Source organism: Pygoscelis adeliae, unplaced genomic scaffold (assembly GCF_000699105.1).
Source record: "Pygoscelis adeliae isolate BGI_AS28 unplaced genomic scaffold, ASM69910v1 Scaffold72, whole genome shotgun sequence".
Taxonomy (NCBI): domain Eukaryota; kingdom Metazoa; phylum Chordata; class Aves; order Sphenisciformes; family Spheniscidae; genus Pygoscelis; species Pygoscelis adeliae.
In genome coordinates, this window is record NW_008824286.1 from 1,717,231 (window position 1) to 1,736,625 (window position 19,395).

Sequence of the window (19,395 nt, forward strand, 5' to 3'; positions counted from 1 at the left end):
TAGACTCAACAGCAGACAAGCACCTACAACCCAAGCACATGCTCTAAGCCTCTTTCCATTTTGTTTTCTTGAATTTTATTGCATTTTGCATAAAATTATAGCTGTTTCCAGCCAAAACAACATAGCAGACAAAGAGTAACAGAGGAGGAGAGATTATGTAGGAATCCTTGTCAACAAGGTGGCACGATCCAGTGGTACAGAGCTGTGGGGGACGCATGGGTCACTGGCACACACCGAGGTTATAGATCACAGACAAGTGCCACGCCAGTGAGAGCAGCAGGTAAGAAGTGAGACTTGGACAACAGCCCACCAGAGCACCTGCAACACTTGCCCTGAGCAACCAGCCTCAGAGGCGGTTGCCTCATCCTTTCCAGCGCAGCCAAAAGTCAGCTCAGTTTGCAGGTAAAGCCTGTATGTTGGCACTCGCCAGACCAGCTGTTGCAGCAAGTTTTAAAGCCCATTTCTCCTTTGGTTTAAGTGCAAAAGTGAACAGTTCACATGCAATTTTCATACAGACATTACAAAGGAGAGAGATTTCCCAGCACGACCCAGGGCTGGAGTTAAATGTAATTCATTTGAAGAAGAATGGCTTTGGCAGTATCCTTGTGAGGTTCAGGCTCTCGGGCTAGAGGTTTTGGGGTTTTTTCCTCTCACCATTATAAACCCACATCAGATTTAAGCAAAGCTAACTTTAAACATCTTCCACCATTTTCTTCCTGATGAGAAAACATCATCCAGGACTAACACAGCCCTGCCTGCCTTGGTTTCTTTGCTGTAGGAATGGTCATGGTTTGCCTGCAATGGGAAAGGTGCCTCTGCATGGCTTTGTTTCCCCTCCATCCTTCAGTATCAACAGCACCCAGGACACAAAAGGAGCATCCAGCTGCAACAGCCTGTGAGTTCAGCTGTGAGCTGGTGGAAGCAGTGCTCTGTGGAGCATGTCAGACCAAGACTTTTCCTCCTAGACCATACGTGGCTCCCTACAATGTCTATGGCCAGTGAAGGCCTCTGGATTGGGAAAAACACACCAGCTGGCACCATGCAGTTAGGAAGTAGCAGATCTTGGTACCAAACTGCTCTAAAAAAAACCTGTTTAAAGCATAGAGCTTCCTTAAGCCTTGCCACGCTCTCTTTCAGGCTAGGCGACCTCTGCTAGCAGCAGGCTTGGACAGTGGATGCAAGACTAAAACTCAGCTATACAGTTATGATGCAAGAGTGTTTTTAAGTTCTCCCACAGCTTGCGGCACTCCAAGTAGAAAAGGAAGCTTATTGGCATGTGGGCAGTGGCAGATGCACCTCCCTTGCCTGCCTGCACTGAGTAACTCCAGCACCACTTCCCCTCCAACCCCCAAAGTTCCTTCCCACTGTGCGCAAAGTGCCAGAGCGCCTCAATTACATAAAGTTAATTAACACCCCCCCCAAAAAAAATAAAAATCAAGAATGAGGTGCTGAAAAGGGAGGAGGATGAGTCCCTCCGTGCACAAGGCTGAACCTCAGATGTGTGATACCCATCTGGAACATGATGCACACACTCTTCCAAAGCATGGACACGCTAGTGAGGCACAGCCTCTCCAGAGCCAGCTTTTCCCTCATTCGTAACGTTTGTACATTCAATTCAACAGGTGAAGGTTTCCCTCCCAGGGCAGACAGCGGTTACTCAAGGGACCTGCTCATCAGGACAGTGCTGCTGCTACAGTTCTGGTCAGCAGGGACAGGTCATGCTGCTACTGTTTAGTGTCACATCTGCTGCTGAAAAGATGTTTTATGATGCCCGGGTTTGCCAAAGTGGAGATGTCTCCCAGATCTTGGTCATTTTTGGCAATCTTCCGTAATATCCGTCTGGTAATCTTTCCTGTAATGACAGCCATGAAAGGAAAGCAGGAGTCAAGATCTCTTCAAGCATCCTTAACAGGAGCGGGGAGTGCCAGACCTGCAGCATCCTGCTTGCCCTGAGGTTGCTCCCCCCTGAATTCGAGCAGCCCTGGACAAGCAATTTAGGGTTGATTTCCTTCCACTGGCAGGAACTACTCTGTCCTCCCCAGCACTGTCACTGGGCCTCTTACCTGAGCGGGTTTTGGGCAGGCTAGGGGCATACTGGATGTAATCAGGTGTTGCTATCGGTCCAATTTTTTCTCTGACTGGAAGGAAAAAAAAAAAAAAGATTTTCATTGTAGGTACTAGGAGATACCACACACATTCTTTTCAGGCAGGATGACCAAGTTAAGGCATGGAGAGCCCAGCTCCTGGGGAACCTGGTAGGGCAGTGCTTAGGGCTGCTGCATCCCAGCCTCCAGGCTGTGGGAGGGGGCAGCAAGACCTGCCATGCCAACGGGGCTATAAGCACATCTTCCCAAAGGCAAGAGCACTCATTTTTTCATTCTCTCCATCTTCAAGAAACCTCTATAATGGCTACACCAATCACTATAACCATTTTGATAGAGCAAGGACTGATTCGCTGTTGGGTTCCTACAGAGAAGAAACTGCCATGGGTCCATTTCATGTATTAAATGCTGTAGTCTGTTGGGGCAATGAAAGAGCTCCCTTGAGACCAGAGCACAAACACCCAGAGCACCACCCCAAAGCAACCGAACGATCCTCACAGCAAGTCAAAATCTGCCAGGGAGAGCTGTGGGAGCCATGCCCACACACGCGAGCACTGCTGCAAACGAAAGCCTGCCGGGTACCCCAATCCTTCACGTGGCTGCCAACTCCCAAGAGGTAGAGATGGCATCACATGAGCAGCCAAAGGCCAGGAGAACTAATTTTAGTCTTTGCCAGCCGTGCTCTCTAATCAGAGGGGGCACCTTGTCGCAGTTGTCCATGATGCATTCCCCAGACTACACGCACCCTCGTTCAAGCACCCAAGCCCTTAACCCCTCCGTCACCTGCCCAGCACTGTCCTCCCTCTCCCTGCCACATAACCTCCCAAAATATCTGGCTGTTGCCACCTTGTTTTTTCAGCTCATCCGTCAGGTTCTTGGTGAACTCATGGCCATCTCTCAGGGTCACGAAGCAGTAGAGGCACTCGCCTTTCAGGGGGTGTGGGTGGCTGACCACCGCAGCCTCCGAGATGGCAGCGTGCTCGAGCAAGGCTGACTCTACCTCTGCGGTGCTCAGCAAGTGGCCTGGAAGCAAGGAGAGGCAGTTTTACAGACCCACAGGGGGCTGGGGTCCTGAAGCCTCCCAGCAGCTGGGAGGAAGAGGTCTGCAGGTGTAAGAGGCCCTAAACAATAGGTTTGAGAGCATCGATTTCATTTAAGAAAAGACAACAGTTGGAGAGAGAAACTCATTTCAGCAGTCCAGGGGCTGAGCTGCCCCGAAGGCTGCCAGATATCACTCACCTGCAGAGCAAGGCCACCTCCCCTGGCTGTTCTCCCTCCCACCTTTAGGCTTCTTTCTTTAACAGATCCTGAGCTGTTCACAGCCATGGGATTAAACAAAGCACAGGCTGAGGAGGAGCTGGATTTGGTAAGAAGAGACCTGCACACATGGGCAGCTGGAACATGCAGAGGAGGAAGAGGCTGGATCTGCAGAGCCCAGGAACCGGCCCTGCCATGCACTGCTCCAGCTCATTGCCATGGGGAGATGAAACAACGCTCTGCATCTCGGGGCACGGGCACAACTCACTCCTGTACACCTCTGCTCCTGTACCTGCACTCTGACATTCCACCCTGGGACTGCTGTCACAGGAAACCACGGGAAGGTGGTCAACTCCCAGAATGATCAGTTGGTGGAGGATCAAGCACTGCTGGTCAGATGAAAGGATCTAGTTTGATCCAGTGACAAGTACAGCAGCATCTCACAGCCAGCAGCAAGTACCTGTAGGCTACAGCCTCCAGGAAAGGAGGGAGGGAGCTATTAAATGCAGTATATGGAAAATGATGGGCAGAGAAGCAGTTGAATCTCAAAGACTCAGTCAAGAGAGGTGGAAGAACCTCCACCTCTGTAAACACAGCTCCGAGCAGCCTGATCCAGCTTGAGGTTAGCCCTACATGGAGCAGCAGATTGGATTAGGAACCACATGGTCCTGCCCAACCTCTGTGATTCCCTGTGGCCGTAAATCCTTCAGCACAGAGGCACCTTGACTGGTTAAGTACCTCCTCTAAGAGATTACAGAAGGTTCCTTCCCTCCAGTGTGTTGTCTACAGAGGAAATGATGCAGAAAGTCACCAAGTCACAGACTTGTCTCAGAAATAACACCAACCCAGCAATTAGATCCACTTTGAGGACAGGTTGCTGGGCAGAGTCACGGATGCAGAACCGTCCCCCATAAAGCAAGGTGTCTCTCAACTACTGTCAGAAAGCACATTGGTCCCCACTGAAGACAAACCTTGTTCTTACCAGAAACATTCAACATGTCATCAATTCTCCCTGTGATCCAGTAATAACCATCTTTATCTCTCCTGCAACCTAAAAATAGCCAGAAACAACAGCGTGAGGAAGCAGTGCCAGCTCTTAGAGCAACTGATAAGGGATTCTGAGGCCAGGACACAGCAAGATTTAAATTGCTGTCCCCAGGCCTCTGCAGCCACACACTCCCCAGACAATCTTACCATCGCCTGTCACATAGTACCCAGGGAACTTCTTGAAGTATATGGTTTCAAATTGCTGGTGGTTTCCATACAGTGTGCGCATTATTCCTGGCCAGGGCTGCTTAAATACCTGATGGTGAAAAATGCAGACCCAAGTCAGTGAGAGCAAAACCAGTAACCCAGGCCTTGCACTACGGCAACAGAAGCATGCAGTCCTTGCACGCGGTGAGAGAGATGCTAGAGAGACAGCCACGAGTGATGACACTCAAACACTTGCTGCCCAGTGCTGATCTACTGGGGAAGTCTCGCCAGGCTTGGCATGTGGGAAGGAGCTTGGCTGAAAAGTTGTTTCCGTCCTCCTGCCTTGCTCATGTGTGCAACTGCATTTACCGATCAGTTGAACAGTTTGTTTACAGCATAAAGCTCCCAGTGGGTTATGGCAGTGAACGAGTTCCTATCACCCAAGGGGGTTCCTTGCGTGGACCCAGAGTAAGCAGAGACGTGTGTATACTACCAGGAAGGTCCCAGCGCTCACAGGGAACGGGCAAGGGGAGGGTGGGGAAGATCAGCCCTTCTTTACCAGATAGCCTTCTGCTTCTCCTTCCAGCTCTTCCCCCGACTCGTTCAAGATGGCAGGGACCACACCGAAGAAGGGGAACGTCTGTCATAGGGACCAGAGAGCAAGGAGACATTGAGGTGAGCCCACGCGTTAAAACCTCATAACCAGAGGGAGTGCAAGGCAGAGCAAGGGCAGCTTTGGAGAGGCTGTGGCACATGGGGGCCTGTGAGCGCAGCTGCACGGGGCCAGGCCTGGGATTTTGGGTGGTGGCCACCTCCCTGCATGCACCACTGTCCCACAACCACCCTGGCAGGCTGGTAACCACCAGGCCGTGGTACAGACAGTGCCAGCTGCTGCTGCAGTGCCCCCGGGGAGCCCTCCCTGCCCCTGGGGAGGAGAACAGAAGTACTCACGGCAGAGCCCGGTTTCATGGGGGTGGCGGCAGGGAGGGATGTCAGCATGTGGCCACCCTGCGAAGAGAGGCAAAAGCAAGTGAGTTTGGGCCATACCAGCCCATCCCACAGCTGTTTGCATTGGCTCTGGTCACATCACATCCCAGGCTGCTCGGGGCAGTTGTGGAGATGAGGCCTTGGGAAGGATACGGCAGGGGACAGGGAGCTTGTGTTTGGGCACGAAGCTTTGGAGCTGCTGGGGGAGAGAAAGAGGGAGAAGAGAGCAGGGTGCAGAGCAGACCTTGGCAGGCACCCTTTGGAGAGGAAGGTCTCCCCTTGGAGCCTGTTAGAGGTCCAGGAAAGAAGGAGAAGGAGGCACTTGCAGGCCACACCAGAGTCTCCTGGGCAAGCAAAACAACTAGTCCACATAGAACCAAAGCAAACCTGCAAAGGCACCCTGCAGGGAGCATAATGGAAAGAGAGGTCCCAGGGACAACCAGGCGAGGACTCACTGTCTCTGTCTGCCAGAACGTGTCCACAATGGGACACCTCTCTTCTCCCACCACGCGGTAGTACCACAGCCAGGCTTCAGGGTTGATGGGTTCTCCAACGCTCCCCAGCACCTTCAGAGACTTCCTGCTGTGCCTGCAGAGAGGAGGGGGCTGGCAGGGGCTCAGCAGGCCATGGAGAGCAGCTGCTGTGAGCCTGCTGCACAGCAGAGCCTGCAGCAACCCCTGGGCTACCCAAAGCGTACTTGGTGCTTCCAGGCATAGTTCAGACCCTTCTCAGCCCTCTTCCATGGGGGAAGAAAGGAGACCTCTGATTTTGGTGTCCCCCACTCCAAGCTCCCACTTGGCTCTGCTCCTTCCCTTCATCTGGCCAAGGAGCAGCACGTGGAGGGGCTCTCTGCCCAGCACACCTCCGTGAGCTTTGGGTTAGGAGCAGGGAGAACCTGCAGTCTTTGAGCTTAGCTGCAGCTTACAGTGAAAGAGGAGGACCTGCTCAGAAGTGCCATAATGAAGTTAGTGCTGGGAATGCAGAAACATAGCCTGCATATTGCTGTGTAGAAGGCAGAAGATCCTGGTCTGTTCAGAAAACACACTAGGGAAGTCGCTGCTCAGTGAGGAAGCTGGGGTCCCTGGTCCCCCATCGAGAGCCTCTGGCTGTGCCAGAGCCAGGGATCCCCGTGCCACTGGGGACTGGCACTCACTTTTTGACGGGCTCCTCCCCATGCTTCATCAGCAGCCGGATAGCTGTGGGTGCTGTGTAGAACTTGGTCACCTTGTACTTGTCAACGATGCTCCACATTCGCCCAATGTCTGGGTAAGTGGGGACACCTTCAAACTGTTCAGGAGACAGGGCAGATGACACAGCCGGTCCTTACTGCTACCGACCTGCCGCATCTTCCCAAGCGGGAGAAGCCGAGAGCAACAGGGAACAGCAGTTGGACCCTAGCATGTCCTTATAGGAATGCCAGGGGCACCACACAGTGAAACCAGCCCAGTCCAGGGACCTCTCTTACTGATTCCTTGGGATGGATTTGGCATCACCCCACCCCAGGTGTCCTAGCAAATGTCCCCCGAAACACCCTAGCAGCACAGGCACTTGGGTGGCTACCACAGTGACACAGTCCCACCAGCCCAAATGACCCTGCCCACATGGTAAAGGGCAAGAGGCCCAAACACAGTGACAGAACCACAGCCAGAAGTACAAAGAACCCCAAGAAGGACTCCCCAACGTGACAGTGATTTTCCTGCTTGCATTCCCCCAGGGACTCTTGGGCACAGGCCTCTGGCTCCCTGATCTGTATACAAGTTACAGCTGTACACTGCCAAGGGAGATACAGGCACAGGAGTTAAATGCAGGTTGTCAAATCAGCATCAGCAGTGAAAACATCACTCTCTGCTCCTGATCCAGCTTTCGCATTACCCCGCAGCAGCCCTGGCTCCCCTGGTACACAAGGCTTGTACTTCTAAGGGAAAGAAACAAGGGAGCATTTGAAAAATTAACCACCCAAAAGCCACACACAAACTAGCCCCCTGTCTGCCACCGAGCAGTCACCCATGCCCTCCTTGGGGACCGCCATCCTTCCTTGCAGAGCCCAGGGCACTGCACACAAGTGAGAAGCACGCTCATCACAGAGCAACGCAGGGACGCAGCTCAGCACCACGATCTCCACTTCCTTGGAGTAAAAGCACCAAGCTGCCATCCAGCACTTACTAACACACTAGTTGCCCCGTTTGCCAAGGGTCCGTAAGTGAGGTAGGAATGGCCCGTTATCCATCCAATGTCAGCTGTGCACCAGTAGACATCCTCAGGTTGGTAATCAAACACATATTTAAATGAGGTGGCAGCAAAAAGCATGTATCCACCCACCGTATGCAGCACACCCTACAAGGAGAAGGCATGCAGCTGTCAGGGCAAGCTCCCACCAGGTCCCTCACCCTCCCAGGCCAAGCTGAGCATCACCAGTCCACTGAGCTTGAACAGCAGCTGAGCAGGAATGACCAGCACAGCCCCTTTCCCAAGACCTCCATGGCTCCTCTTCTTATTGGGGCCTCCCAACGTGACCCTCACCAGTTCCCACAGCTGAGGTGTTACCGTGGTTCAGCCCGGCCCTGTGGGCAGTGAGCTGGGAAGCATACCTTGGGTTTCCCTGTTGAGCCGCTTGTGTAGAGGATGAAGAGTTCGTCCTCCGAGTCACACCACTCGGGCTCGCACTCCGTGCTGGCACTGCTCATCAGCTCGTGCCACCACACATCCACAGCTGGGTTCCAGGGGGTCTGAGAAAAGCAGAAGATTAGAAATAGGCCCACCCAAAAGCAAGAGAGGGGGGCAATGAGGGGTGCAGCCCCAACCTCACCCCCCTGATGGACCATCAAGGCAGATGTTCACAGCACAGCTTCTGCCCCAGAGCTGTTTGCTGCAAACCATGCACCAGAGCCGCAGCTCCCACTCCAGAAGCTCTTTTTTGCAGCCCACAGCCACGAGGAAAGCCTTTAAACACGGTCTGGCTGCAAGACCTGAAGCACCTTTTCCAAACCACTGGTAACACTGATAAATCCCTCTCAGCAGCCGCAGGCAGGAGCGGGCCTGCAGCAGCAGCTGCTCTGCACTCTCACAGCAAACAGGCTCCTCCTGCCCTCCTGGGCTGCCCTGAGCTGCAGTTGAACAGCAAAGCGGCAAGCCTCACTTAGCACAACCACACACCCACCCGCCCCGCACACCTTGCGGGGACCCCTATGGCAGCATGGCCCGAGACAAACAGAAACATGTTAGGTTCACACTGCTTGGCCCTGCAGACCCCAAAACAATCTGTTATCTGGATTTTAAGATAATTACCCTGATAAGAAGTGACTGCTCCAACGTGGAACCACCCAGCACTGGCCACCCAAAGGAGCTGCTCGAGGATGCCAGAGCTGTAACAGAGCCACCAACGCTTGTGGCTGGTGGGCAGAGGTCACCCCGAGAATTGTGCTGGCTGGCTACCTCTCCAGGGTGGCACAGTTCAGTGCAAGACCCATCTCCACCTGACCTTCTCGCCTCTCCTCAGAGGAGCTTGGGGGCAGCTGAGCAGGTAACACTCCCCAGCCTCAGCACAGTCCTCCACTTTCCACATCTCTGCGAAGGCAGGCACACTGACCCAGAGCCCTGCAGCTCCCAGCTGGAGCACATCTCCTCCTTGCAGAGTTAGAGCCCATTGCACAGGCACAGCCTGCACAGAGTCCCCACAGGTCCCTCAGCTGGTGTGCACAGAGGCATGAAGAGCAGCCACAGGGTCACACAGTGACTCTCTGCAGCCCTAAAGATGTTCATGTGCCATTTGGAGGCACTGGGACACCACAGCCCAGCACGCAACTCCTGCACGTGTGGTGCAGGGGACACTAGCTGCTTGACAACTCGGCATAACTGAGCCCACTTGGAAAGCTCTCACAGATCACCAGGGCTCCTGGCTTTACCTGGGGAAGCAGTTTCTACAAGTCTGTCCCACCAGCAAGCTCCCAAGTCAAACAAGCCCAAGGTAGGCTCACACCAGCCCATCCAACAGTTGCTTTCTTGCATCCCTCCATTTTAGCACTCAACTTCCACTGCCCCACGGAGGAGGTCAGACCCACGGCATGGCACACAGCTCCTGAGGTCAGGCCTGCCTCTGCCTGCTTGCTCATGGGGTCGTGATGCCGCAGCTCCTTGGATGGGGCGGGCCGAGTCTGCACATTGGGTCTGGAGCTCCAGGTTTGCTGCCCACAGCATGCCACCACAGCTGGGAAGCAATCCCTGCCAGCCTCACCGCAAAGGGAAGTGCATTGCAAGAGCTGCTTTTAAAAGGCAGAGAGATGAACCGTTATCCGAACGCTGACAGCACATCCCAGTGGTTCTGCATTTCCCCCCCCGTCAGCACACTGACGTGCACTCGGGTTTTTATGGATGCAGATTTGTTTCCGGCAGCAAAGTTGGTGGCACTGCATTCACCCCAAAACCATGGGGAGCTCTGGCCAAGCGGTGAGTGGTATCTATCGCTAACATGCAACTGCTGGTAACTCCAGTTAGGAAGGCACATGTGGCCGTGCAGAGCCGGAGCGGTTAGGAAGGTGGAGCACCAGAGAGGGAAGCAGGGGGGAGGTGCCACGAGAAGAAAGGCAGTGCTGTGTGTAAATACCTTGGGATGGAGTCTCTGTGAGCTCTCAGTCTTTTTTTCCTGTTAAAAATCCACAAAGAGGATGTGAAAGTTGAGAAGCAGAGGATCCACACTGGGCTTTGCAGACAGGGAGCTGGAAGCCCACAGGTCCGGATGCTGGGAACCCATCCCAGCAGGCTGGAGAGTGCTTGGATCCGGGGCCAGGCCAGGAGGTGCGCTCTGAGCAAAAGCCTGCCCATTTCCATCACCTTCCCTGGGTACCCGCCGCCTCCGTGGCAGGTCGCAGAGGCCACCCCCTGCACACGGCCAGCTGGGTACAGAAGCACAGAGCCGGCATACGGCCCACGGACTGTCCGATAGTGTTACACAAGCCAACGGCATGGTAAAAAACGCACTCACAAGGGAAAGCAATCCTTAAAAAAGTGTCTGAACGAGTAAAGCAGCAAGAGCCAAAGGGTAAGGAACCCCGTCCAGCCTCCTCCTGCGACATTCTGCACAATAACCTCACCTTACCAACAGCAACCAGCGCAGGGACAGGCTTCTCTGCAACCGCCCGACCAGGGAAACCTCACGCAGGAAGACTGGTCTGCTCCAGTCTTCCCACCCCTTTGCAGCTACCCTGCCCTCACAAAAGAAGGGGTAGAGGAGCCCAATGTAACACGGCCAGGCCGGCAAACACCAAGCAATACCCCAATAAAATTAACACAGCTGAACGAGGAAAATTAACTCAAAGATACAGAATCTGCTGGACTTTTTGTTCCAGGGATGTGCACAGACTATCTCTTCTGAAAGCAGAGCCCAAAGCTCAAATGTGCTCCTCAAATACAACCCATTTCTGAGCAAGCAGCCTGGAGATAGCCCAATGCAAATAATCACCAAACACATAGGGACAGAAGACACCATTGCAAGACACGGAGCTGTTACGTAGTTGAAAGCAACCTGCCTTTTAAGTGGATGAAGGCAGCAGGTAGCCACCGGGCACAGCAGGACTGCACACCAGCCTCAGGAGCTCAGCAGGCAGCCACGGCTCCACGACACCTTCTCCTCCTTCCAGCCCCCATCTCACCACATGCCTCTGGCCCACATCCTTTCATCTGGTTTCAGTTGCAAGGGAAAGCCCCAGCCCCAACAGCTGACACAGTTACTGTGCCAGCTACACAGAGACTGCACTATTCTCAGCATATGATTGTTGTCACGTTGGGAGGCTGTGTTGAACCCACACCACGAGCACAAATCTCCTGTTTTTCCTCTCCTGCTTCCACTGTCACAGCTACAGCACAGGACGGCATTGGTCTTTGCACAAAAGGGGAGACAGATCCAGGGTTAGGAAGGAAAAGTCCTTCACTGGGCAGAGGAAAACAGGCATCTTGTCCTTGTCCTAGTGGCTTTGGAAGATGTATCCCGCTGTGCTCTCAGGGGTCCTGCGGGCTGGCAGCTAACAATGGTATTAAAGGAAGCAGCACGGAGAGGATCTTGGCAAGGCAAAGGAACCATTTTTCAGACCACTTGCAATGCAACAACAGCAAGGAGGGTAGAAAACAGGAACAAGAGTATCCAGGGAAGCGCTGCAGTGGTTCTGCACTGATTGATTTGCTGGGCTCAGGCCCATAGCGATAAAATCCCCCCTCTCACCCCTCCGGGAGCATACCTGTATGTCCTGGCACAGTCTCTTGAGAGGGGGAGACTTGCTGCACATCCCGTCCGCCGCTACCTCTTCCCTCCCCAGGTGCTTCACCACAATGCACTTTTTCAAAGGGGAACCCCTGTGAAAGGCAGGAGCTGTCAGACCAGGCTGTTCAGGCAGGAGCTAAGCCTGCCCTTCGTGGGCTTTACAGGCAGCACTGGAGGCAGAGCAGGGGCCCTGAGCTGCTGTTGTTGAGCTAGAGCGTATGCCGCCATGCAAACTCCAGGCACGCCATGAATTGCCAAGGGACACCAGCCACAGGAACAGAGCTCGGAGAATAGGAAAGGTCTGTGCACAGCTTACTGGGGATTTATCAGGCACGATCCATATGGAGGAAGCGGGGATCCCACAAGCACCTCTCACAGGTCACTGCTGGGGAGAGTCCTTACAAATCCCAAATTTGCCTGCCTGTGACCATGAACAAGACCTCCCACAGCACCCAGGAGATATTAGGTGGCTGCTCCCATCCCTAGGCGTGACCAACTGTCTGTCTCAGGAGGAGGAAAGGCTTCCAAAGCCAGCTTATACATCAAGGAAAAGAGTGGGCGTTTGTCCCCTCATGAGGGCTAAACACAACCTACCTATAATGCAAACAAAATGACCTTATCTCCCTTCAGTCCTGTCAGGGTACCAACATACTGTCTCCCTCAGTTAATTCCCAACTTCAGGATCACTTCTGTCCTCCCAGGTATCTTTTACAGACATATAAACTTATGTTTTTGAGTTTTAAATGCTTTTAAAGAGTTTGAATTTCTAACATGCAGACTATCTGCCCTAAATTTTCATGTTTGATCTAAACTATAAGACCACATTCAGTCTCATACAAGCTACGCAGACACTGTGTCTGTAAGCTCGGCAAAGTCATTTCACCATGATTATTTCCCTTTCTGTAAAACCTGATGATAGATCTGTCTCTCTTTATGGTCTACAGTATCTCAGTGACGGTGCTTAAAAAAATAAAGCAGTTTCACCATATACTTGTGTGCAGTCAGGCCCTGATCCTGTGCACATGTTGGTGCATGTCAACTGGAGTGCCTGTTCCTGTTTACACAGCCATTTCCCAAATTTGAATCGTTTCTGGTTTATTTCATTATTGTTCAATTAGTGGCTTTGGAGCAAGACTTAAGCCTCATCTTGACATGCCCCACGGCACTGTGTCTGACTGCTCACAACTGGTATGGCAGTGCATTATTCCCTCCCACTCCAAGAGCTGCTGCTGCTGCAGAACTGGGAGATCTGCCACGGGCCACAACAATGGTGGATCAGTCCGTCTCCAGCAAATCCTCCCATCAAATATGCGGGCCTTCAGGTCAGAACAGACAAGAGGAAAGTTAAAAGAAAATATTTTTAAAACAAGGGAGTCAAAGCATGTATTACTTCTGAAAGGCTCATGTAGTGCAGGTCATGTCTGACCTGCCGCAGAGTCTGCCCGCCTATGAAAACTTCCATTTCCATTTGTGCAGGAGCAGATTCCGGCAGTAATGCCCTTCTTACAAGGGAATCCAAACTTACCTGTCTTTACATTTCTGCAGGGCTTCATCCGCAATCTGCTTCAAGTTGATCAGCTTGTCCCCTCGATAAAAGCCATCTGCAAAATAATAAGGAAAACATTAGAGGGGCTTCACAGCCAAGGCAGCCTGGGACAGCTGGAAGCAAAAAGCAGTTTCAGGAGGGCAGAGCAGAGCTCATGCACTGGAGTGAGGGAAAGCAGACAGGCAGCTGATGGGAAAGGTTTCCTAATATGCCCTTTTAGCCTAGAGAAACAGATGCCAAGAGAAACGGTGACATTCCTTTCCTGGGAGAGGTTCCAGTTTGACCTGACAAGTCTCTTGGGAATATTCTGTGGGGAATAATCCAACGCGGCCAGAACACAGATTGCAAAGTTTAGTGGGTCCTTTCCATACCATGGACCTATTAATAAAAACACTATTTTTGCACTATTGGAAAAAACAGCTGGGGAAATGCAGCGGGCTTACATGCAAACACGACCCCTCTCTTGACCCCTTGCTTTACAAGGCGAGAGTTGCAACAGAAATTTCCTTGAAATTGGGAAGGAAGGGAATTCTCATATTAGGACTGCCTCATAAATTATACATCTTGCAAACATCTGGCTGATTTTGAAGAGGAACATGGATGAAAAGTGTTTGGAAACATGTTATTAGCAGCTGGTGACATCATGCTTTACAGGACAAAGCAGGTAGGCTGCTTAGATGCTTCACTGTATGTTCAAAGTACTCAAGCACAGCTACAAGCAGTGCATCCGCCTTGCAGCAGCTCAGCTGAAGCACTGCCCCTTCCTCTTCCAAGTCCAAGTGCATTTGGCTTTTTAAATAAAGACCTTCCAGACAGGCAACAGTAATGGCTCAGGGGCACAGAAGCATGTTTTACCTGCCGTGATGAGGAGAGAACAACTGCAGTCGAGAATCCGCTCACAGAGAGAGTCTGCTGAGAATCCTGCAAACTGACAGAGATCACACAACCAAGTCAGCAAGGACAAAAAAAACCCAACCCAAAAAACCCCAGCAGCAACTGTGCAGTTCACCCATGGTAAACGATACCACCAGGCACTGATGGAGGGAGCTAAAGGAGCTCATTCTACAGTTAATACAGAAGAGGGCTAGGAAACAGCACCTTAATTTAATTTCCATCCATCTCACAGTCCGCACCCATCTTTCCAGCTCCTCTCCCTCACTCTCCCAAAAACGAGAGTTGCTCCTTCCCAATAGCTCAGAACCAAAAGCAACACAAAGGGCTTGTTCCTACCACAACGGAGTGCAGAGCGCCAATCCTGGCGCAGGCAAGCATGGCTACAACCAGCTCCAGGATCATCGGCATGTAGATGGAAATTCGGTCTCCTTTTTTCATGCCTGTGGAGGGAAAATGAACACGGCATTTGTCAAAATGAACACATCACATGTCAAAAGAGCAGGATATAGAAAGAAATTAATGCTTTTAAAACCAACATTTATATGCACACAATAAAACTTCAGCTGGAGTTAGAGCTAAACCAGCATTGGGTTTTGCCTTTCAAGCCCTGTGGCTCTTGTAAGATTACTGCAATGAACGCTCCACGTTCTCATGAGACACAGCCCTCGAAGGAGGCAGAAATTTAACCGCTGACCACTGCTACTGGAAAACCTCAGAGCAGCAAGTTTTGAGCACAGATTTCTTCCTTGTACAGCTGACATGACCAGCATTGATTAGCTTTCACAGAGTCAGAGATGAATCTCCGAAAGTTTGATGCAGAGTAAATCGGCATCCACCCTACTTTACAACTGCGGAAGCAGACAGAGAAGTGAAGCATTTTGCACAGAATTACTCAACAGACTGGCAACCACGCAAAAAATGAACCCAATCTCCAAAACCCTTCCCAGTATCCAACACTAGTATTGCTTCAGCCGCATACCTTGGCTGCGGAGGACATTGGCGAACTGACAGACTTCATGCAGCAACTCGCTGTATGTGATTTTCACAGAATCCCCAGGTTCGTTCCCTTCCCTGGAAAAGCAAGGTAATATTTGTTATAGCACAAGCATTACAAGGTAACAGTGACGCTGCAAATTCAGAGGTACTGCTCTGGACAACACATGTCCTCACCTGCCCTTCCGAGCACAGGGTAACTAAACCCCAGAAATCCAATCCTGGACTAAAGTTCTCCAATAGCAGGAAAATTTAGTCCAAAGTCCCCATCCCTGTGTAGATCCCTACACCTGAAAGCAATTGAACGCATGCCGTGGAAATGCATGGTACTTTCAGAGAAGCAAGAAGGGTCCAACAGAACCAAAGCTGAGTGCATACGCTCAAGAGCAAGCCGGGATTTATTGCATGGCACCCTTGCTCACATGTACTTATGCCTGCAGATATGTCTGCATAAAACATTGGCCAGTGTTGTTGTGCAGCAACACCCAGCCCTTAAATACCTACCAGCTAATGGACTGGGATGGGATACCAAGGGCTGTCTTATTTTCCAAGGTCATATATAAATATACTTGCATATATTTACTCAGTGCCACGCCTGCTCTGCATTATTCTCTGTGGTCCTCTATGAACCAGCTCTGGGCTCCTGCAGCTCAGGTGCCAGTTCAGTGGGACCTTGTCATTAGACACACTGCTGGGAAGAAAAGCCAAGAGCTACACCTGGAGATGGAACAGGAACATCACATCCCCAGGAAAATGGTTTGCTACCGAAGTAAAAACTAGCTAATTTTAGTGTGACACAACACTTCAGCCATTCAAATGAGGTGGCACTCCCAACAGATCAGATTAACGAAGAATTTTAACTGACTTCACACTTGGCATAGCAGTGGTCTCCCACACCCAGGAAGGAGGGAGACGCTTTCCCAGGTCTCTCCCCAGGGCAGCCAGCACAGGAACATTAGTGATCCATGAAAGAATAGGGGTATCACTCTCAGCTGATAGTCCCCCTAGAAAAGCATCCCCTTGAGTATGTGCAGCCAAACAAAAAACAACACCGGTGCTGGGGAGAAGCCAGGAATCACCTCCATGCCACGTCCTCCCTCAGGACTGCAGCCAGGCTCCATCTAACTCAGGAACAGAAACCTCACTTTAACATCTCAAACAGTCCAGAGCATACAAAAGATATGTACTGAATTCTAGCTAAAACTAACCACTGCTCCCCCTTCCCCCAGCAACACGAACAGAAGGAGGGCCCCTGTGATGCAGAAATGCATAAAGAAACACCCTCCTTTCTCATGTAATTCTGTGCCATTCTGTGTCAGCACAACAGTGACCACATGCTCCAGTGGCAGACGCAGTTCTGGTGGAAACAGTTCAAGAGTTGGGAGAGCCCTACTGATACAAGCCCTGCGCCTTCTGCCCCGTGTAGGACAGGGGTTTCAGAACTGGTAAGTACACTTGGATCATCCCATTCAAAAGCTACTCATGGATCTGCTGCTTACAAACTTATCCCTCTTGATACCTAGTTATACTCCCGGCTTCCATGGCGCTCTGCAGCGATTGGGTCCATCGATACCTGCACTGACGTGCACAGGGCATTGTATCTTCCCACCAGTGGCTCCTGAAAGGGGAGTCCCTGCTTGATCGTTTATGCAAGTTTGGCCCCTTTTAAGTGCAAAGAGGAGAGAAACAAGAAAATAAAGAAAAAGAAAAGCGTGGGAATGAGAACCAGTGCCCAGGGCAGGTGGTTCAGCCTTGGCATCCGAGCAGTTTCCTCTCCTTTCCCCATCATAACCAAGAGCATCACTTTGAGCTAAATGACATGTGAAACTGTTAGATGAGGTTCCTTACAGCAGGTGTCTTGGCTAGTAAAGAGAAACCAGGAAATCAGAGAGTCTCCTTTTTGATTTTATTACTTGAGCATCAAAGATCCAAGAGCTGATTTCAGGGCTGGACTGAGCAGCTGTAACTGAACTGGCTCAAAGGAAGAGCATCTGCTTCTGTTGCGTCTGGCTGCATGCTGAGTGCCTTCCCTCACCGTGCAAAGGTTTTCCTTGGTGCATCTATACTGCAGGTGCAGCAACATCAAGGCCAGCGCTGTGCAAACCTGCTTGGGTCCAGACATGCAGTATCACTGTGTGTGCAGCTCTGCCCCTCAGTGATGAGCCTTGCTATGAAATATCTCTTAAAGACAATTATAGTGCTTCCAAATGCAAGCTGGAGCATCCCAGCCCACTAATCCCTCTCACCTGAAGATCTCTGCACTGGGGTCTACTGGGCACTGCAGGCAGGCCCTGTGCAACCCAGCCCAGCATAAACCTGCAGAACAGGGCAAGGAGGAAGCACATCCCTTTGCCCGTGCTCTGCCGCAGCACAGGATCTAACTACAACCTTTACTATGAGAGAAACACATTAGGAGGGAAGACTAGCACAGGCTGTCCCATCTGGAAGGCTTCCCATGTAAGGCAGGTAGGCAGCCCACAGCCATCCGTGCTATTTGGGGGCTCAGCTGGGCACTGTAGGTGAAGTGTTGTTTTGGCTGTCAGCAAACTTAGCCAAGGACACAACAGAAAGCCCGTTGGTTCCCCGTGTCGGGGAAATCAGGCTTGCCCATCAACTCAGTGGTGCAATACCTGCCTAAGAAGGGAGAGGAAGGCTCCGCTTTGCGTGCAAAACTTGGGAGTTCTCCGACACAAGCCCTTCAATCCCGTGCTCCAGGAAGGCTCAGCTCCTTGCCTTGAGCCTTTGCTGGCTGCATTTCTAATGCATCTCCTTAACAGATTCCAACAGAGCCTGGCCATGCCCTGCGAACAGCTCTCCGCAGACACCGATTTGCTTCAGGCTGGGGTGGTCACTGCTGCCGCTAGACGGGCTGATGGTGGGATGGAGACAGAGCCTATGTAAAAGGCTGCACTAGGCACCCTACGCTTGCCTGGCAGCCGAGGGGAGACAGCAGCCAGGCCACACCGAACTGCGGCTTCTGGGGTGAGCAGCTCTGCATATCCCCTCCGGGCAGAGCTACGCTGCCTCCTCCATGTGGTACCTGCGAGGGACAGGGACCTGCCCTGCCCTGAGCCACCCGGGTGCAAGGCACCACTCAGACACCCCTGCTCTCCCTGCACACAAGAAGCACATCTCAAATACGCCAGGTCCTCCTCCTCGCTGGGCTTCCGACAGGGAAATTTAGGCCAGGGGATGCACCCGGGCTTGCCCTCAAAGCCAGCATGCACAGGGCACCGCGGGAGAAATGCAGAGCAAAGTCAAAAAGAAGTTAAAACTTTTGCAAGGATTTTCAGAGGGCTTTCAGAGTCCTTTCCATTAATTCGCATGACTGCGAAAGAGCTCCACTAGCATCAGTGGGGGAAACCTCAGGCTTCAGATTTTAAGACGATCTTGTGCTTAGTGGGAAATGAGTCACGTCCACATTTCTACAGGACAAGACGCCTCCTTTCACCGCATCTCCGGCAAAGGCCTCGGAGCAGTCTCTCAAGAGCAGGCAATTGCTTTAAGTCTCCCCGCATCTGAAAATAGTTTGGAGTGCCCACAGCTACACACAGCGGGCTACAGCACCACTCAGATTGCTCTGTCCTTTTCTCTGCCACAAAAGCCCAGAGAATTTTGTATTTTAGATGGGGCATTTAAAGGAATGCCCACTCGCATGCTACCAAGTACTCTGTGTGTCAAAAGTGACCCTGTAAGCTCCTGGCAGCAGAGTTCCACAAGCGGCATCTTCCCTTCGGCACCCATCGGATAAAAGCAAGAGCTGTCAGTCCTGAGCCTCTCGCTTGTCCAAATTACATTGAAAAAGAAATAAAAATAAAATAAAAAACCTCAGACTTCTGAAGAAGTTATGGCAGTGCTCACATCCATACCTACAGCATGCAGCCCAAGCCCCGCAGAATCCAACATCCCCCAAATATATCCTTTCTTAAGAACTGGTGATGAAAATAGTTGGCAGCGGCACTGCTGCAACTGCTAGCGTGCGATCTTTGATCTAACAGCAAGTCTTCTTCTGAAAGGAAAAAACAATTTTCAGCTCCCCAAACTTCGCAGATACGTCATTTGATGAGACACATGGCGAAACACAGTTTGAGCCTGACGTTTTTCTCATCTCCCTCAAACTGAGTCCTGCATTTAGCAACTAGTAATCCACAATTTTACAGTATCATCTGAGT

General features: G+C 51.7%; 1 protein-coding gene across 1 annotated transcript in view; it reads right to left on the reverse strand.

The window, feature by feature from the left end:
• Positions 1-58: 58 nt before the first annotated feature.
• Positions 59-19,395, reverse strand: part of ACSS2 (acyl-CoA synthetase short-chain family member 2) — a 33,227-nt gene continuing 13,890 nt past the window's right edge. The window contains exons 2-18 of the mRNA XM_009318656.1: positions 15,210-15,301; positions 14,567-14,670; positions 14,192-14,264; positions 13,316-13,391; positions 11,768-11,882; positions 10,141-10,179; positions 8,129-8,266; positions 7,704-7,874; positions 6,694-6,827; positions 5,996-6,128; positions 5,505-5,561; positions 5,113-5,193; positions 4,554-4,662; positions 4,342-4,410; positions 2,949-3,125; positions 2,064-2,138; positions 59-1,852 (exon numbers count right to left, since the gene is read on the reverse strand). Coding sequence (XP_009316931.1) covers positions 1,725-1,852; positions 2,064-2,138; positions 2,949-3,125; positions 4,342-4,410; positions 4,554-4,662; positions 5,113-5,193; positions 5,505-5,561; positions 5,996-6,128; positions 6,694-6,827; positions 7,704-7,874; positions 8,129-8,266; positions 10,141-10,179; positions 11,768-11,882; positions 13,316-13,391; positions 14,192-14,264; positions 14,567-14,670; positions 15,210-15,301 — 1,771 coding nt within the window. The 3' untranslated portion in view covers positions 59-1,724. The remainder of the gene's footprint in view (positions 1,853-2,063; positions 2,139-2,948; positions 3,126-4,341; positions 4,411-4,553; positions 4,663-5,112; positions 5,194-5,504; positions 5,562-5,995; positions 6,129-6,693; positions 6,828-7,703; positions 7,875-8,128; positions 8,267-10,140; positions 10,180-11,767; positions 11,883-13,315; positions 13,392-14,191; positions 14,265-14,566; positions 14,671-15,209; positions 15,302-19,395) is intronic.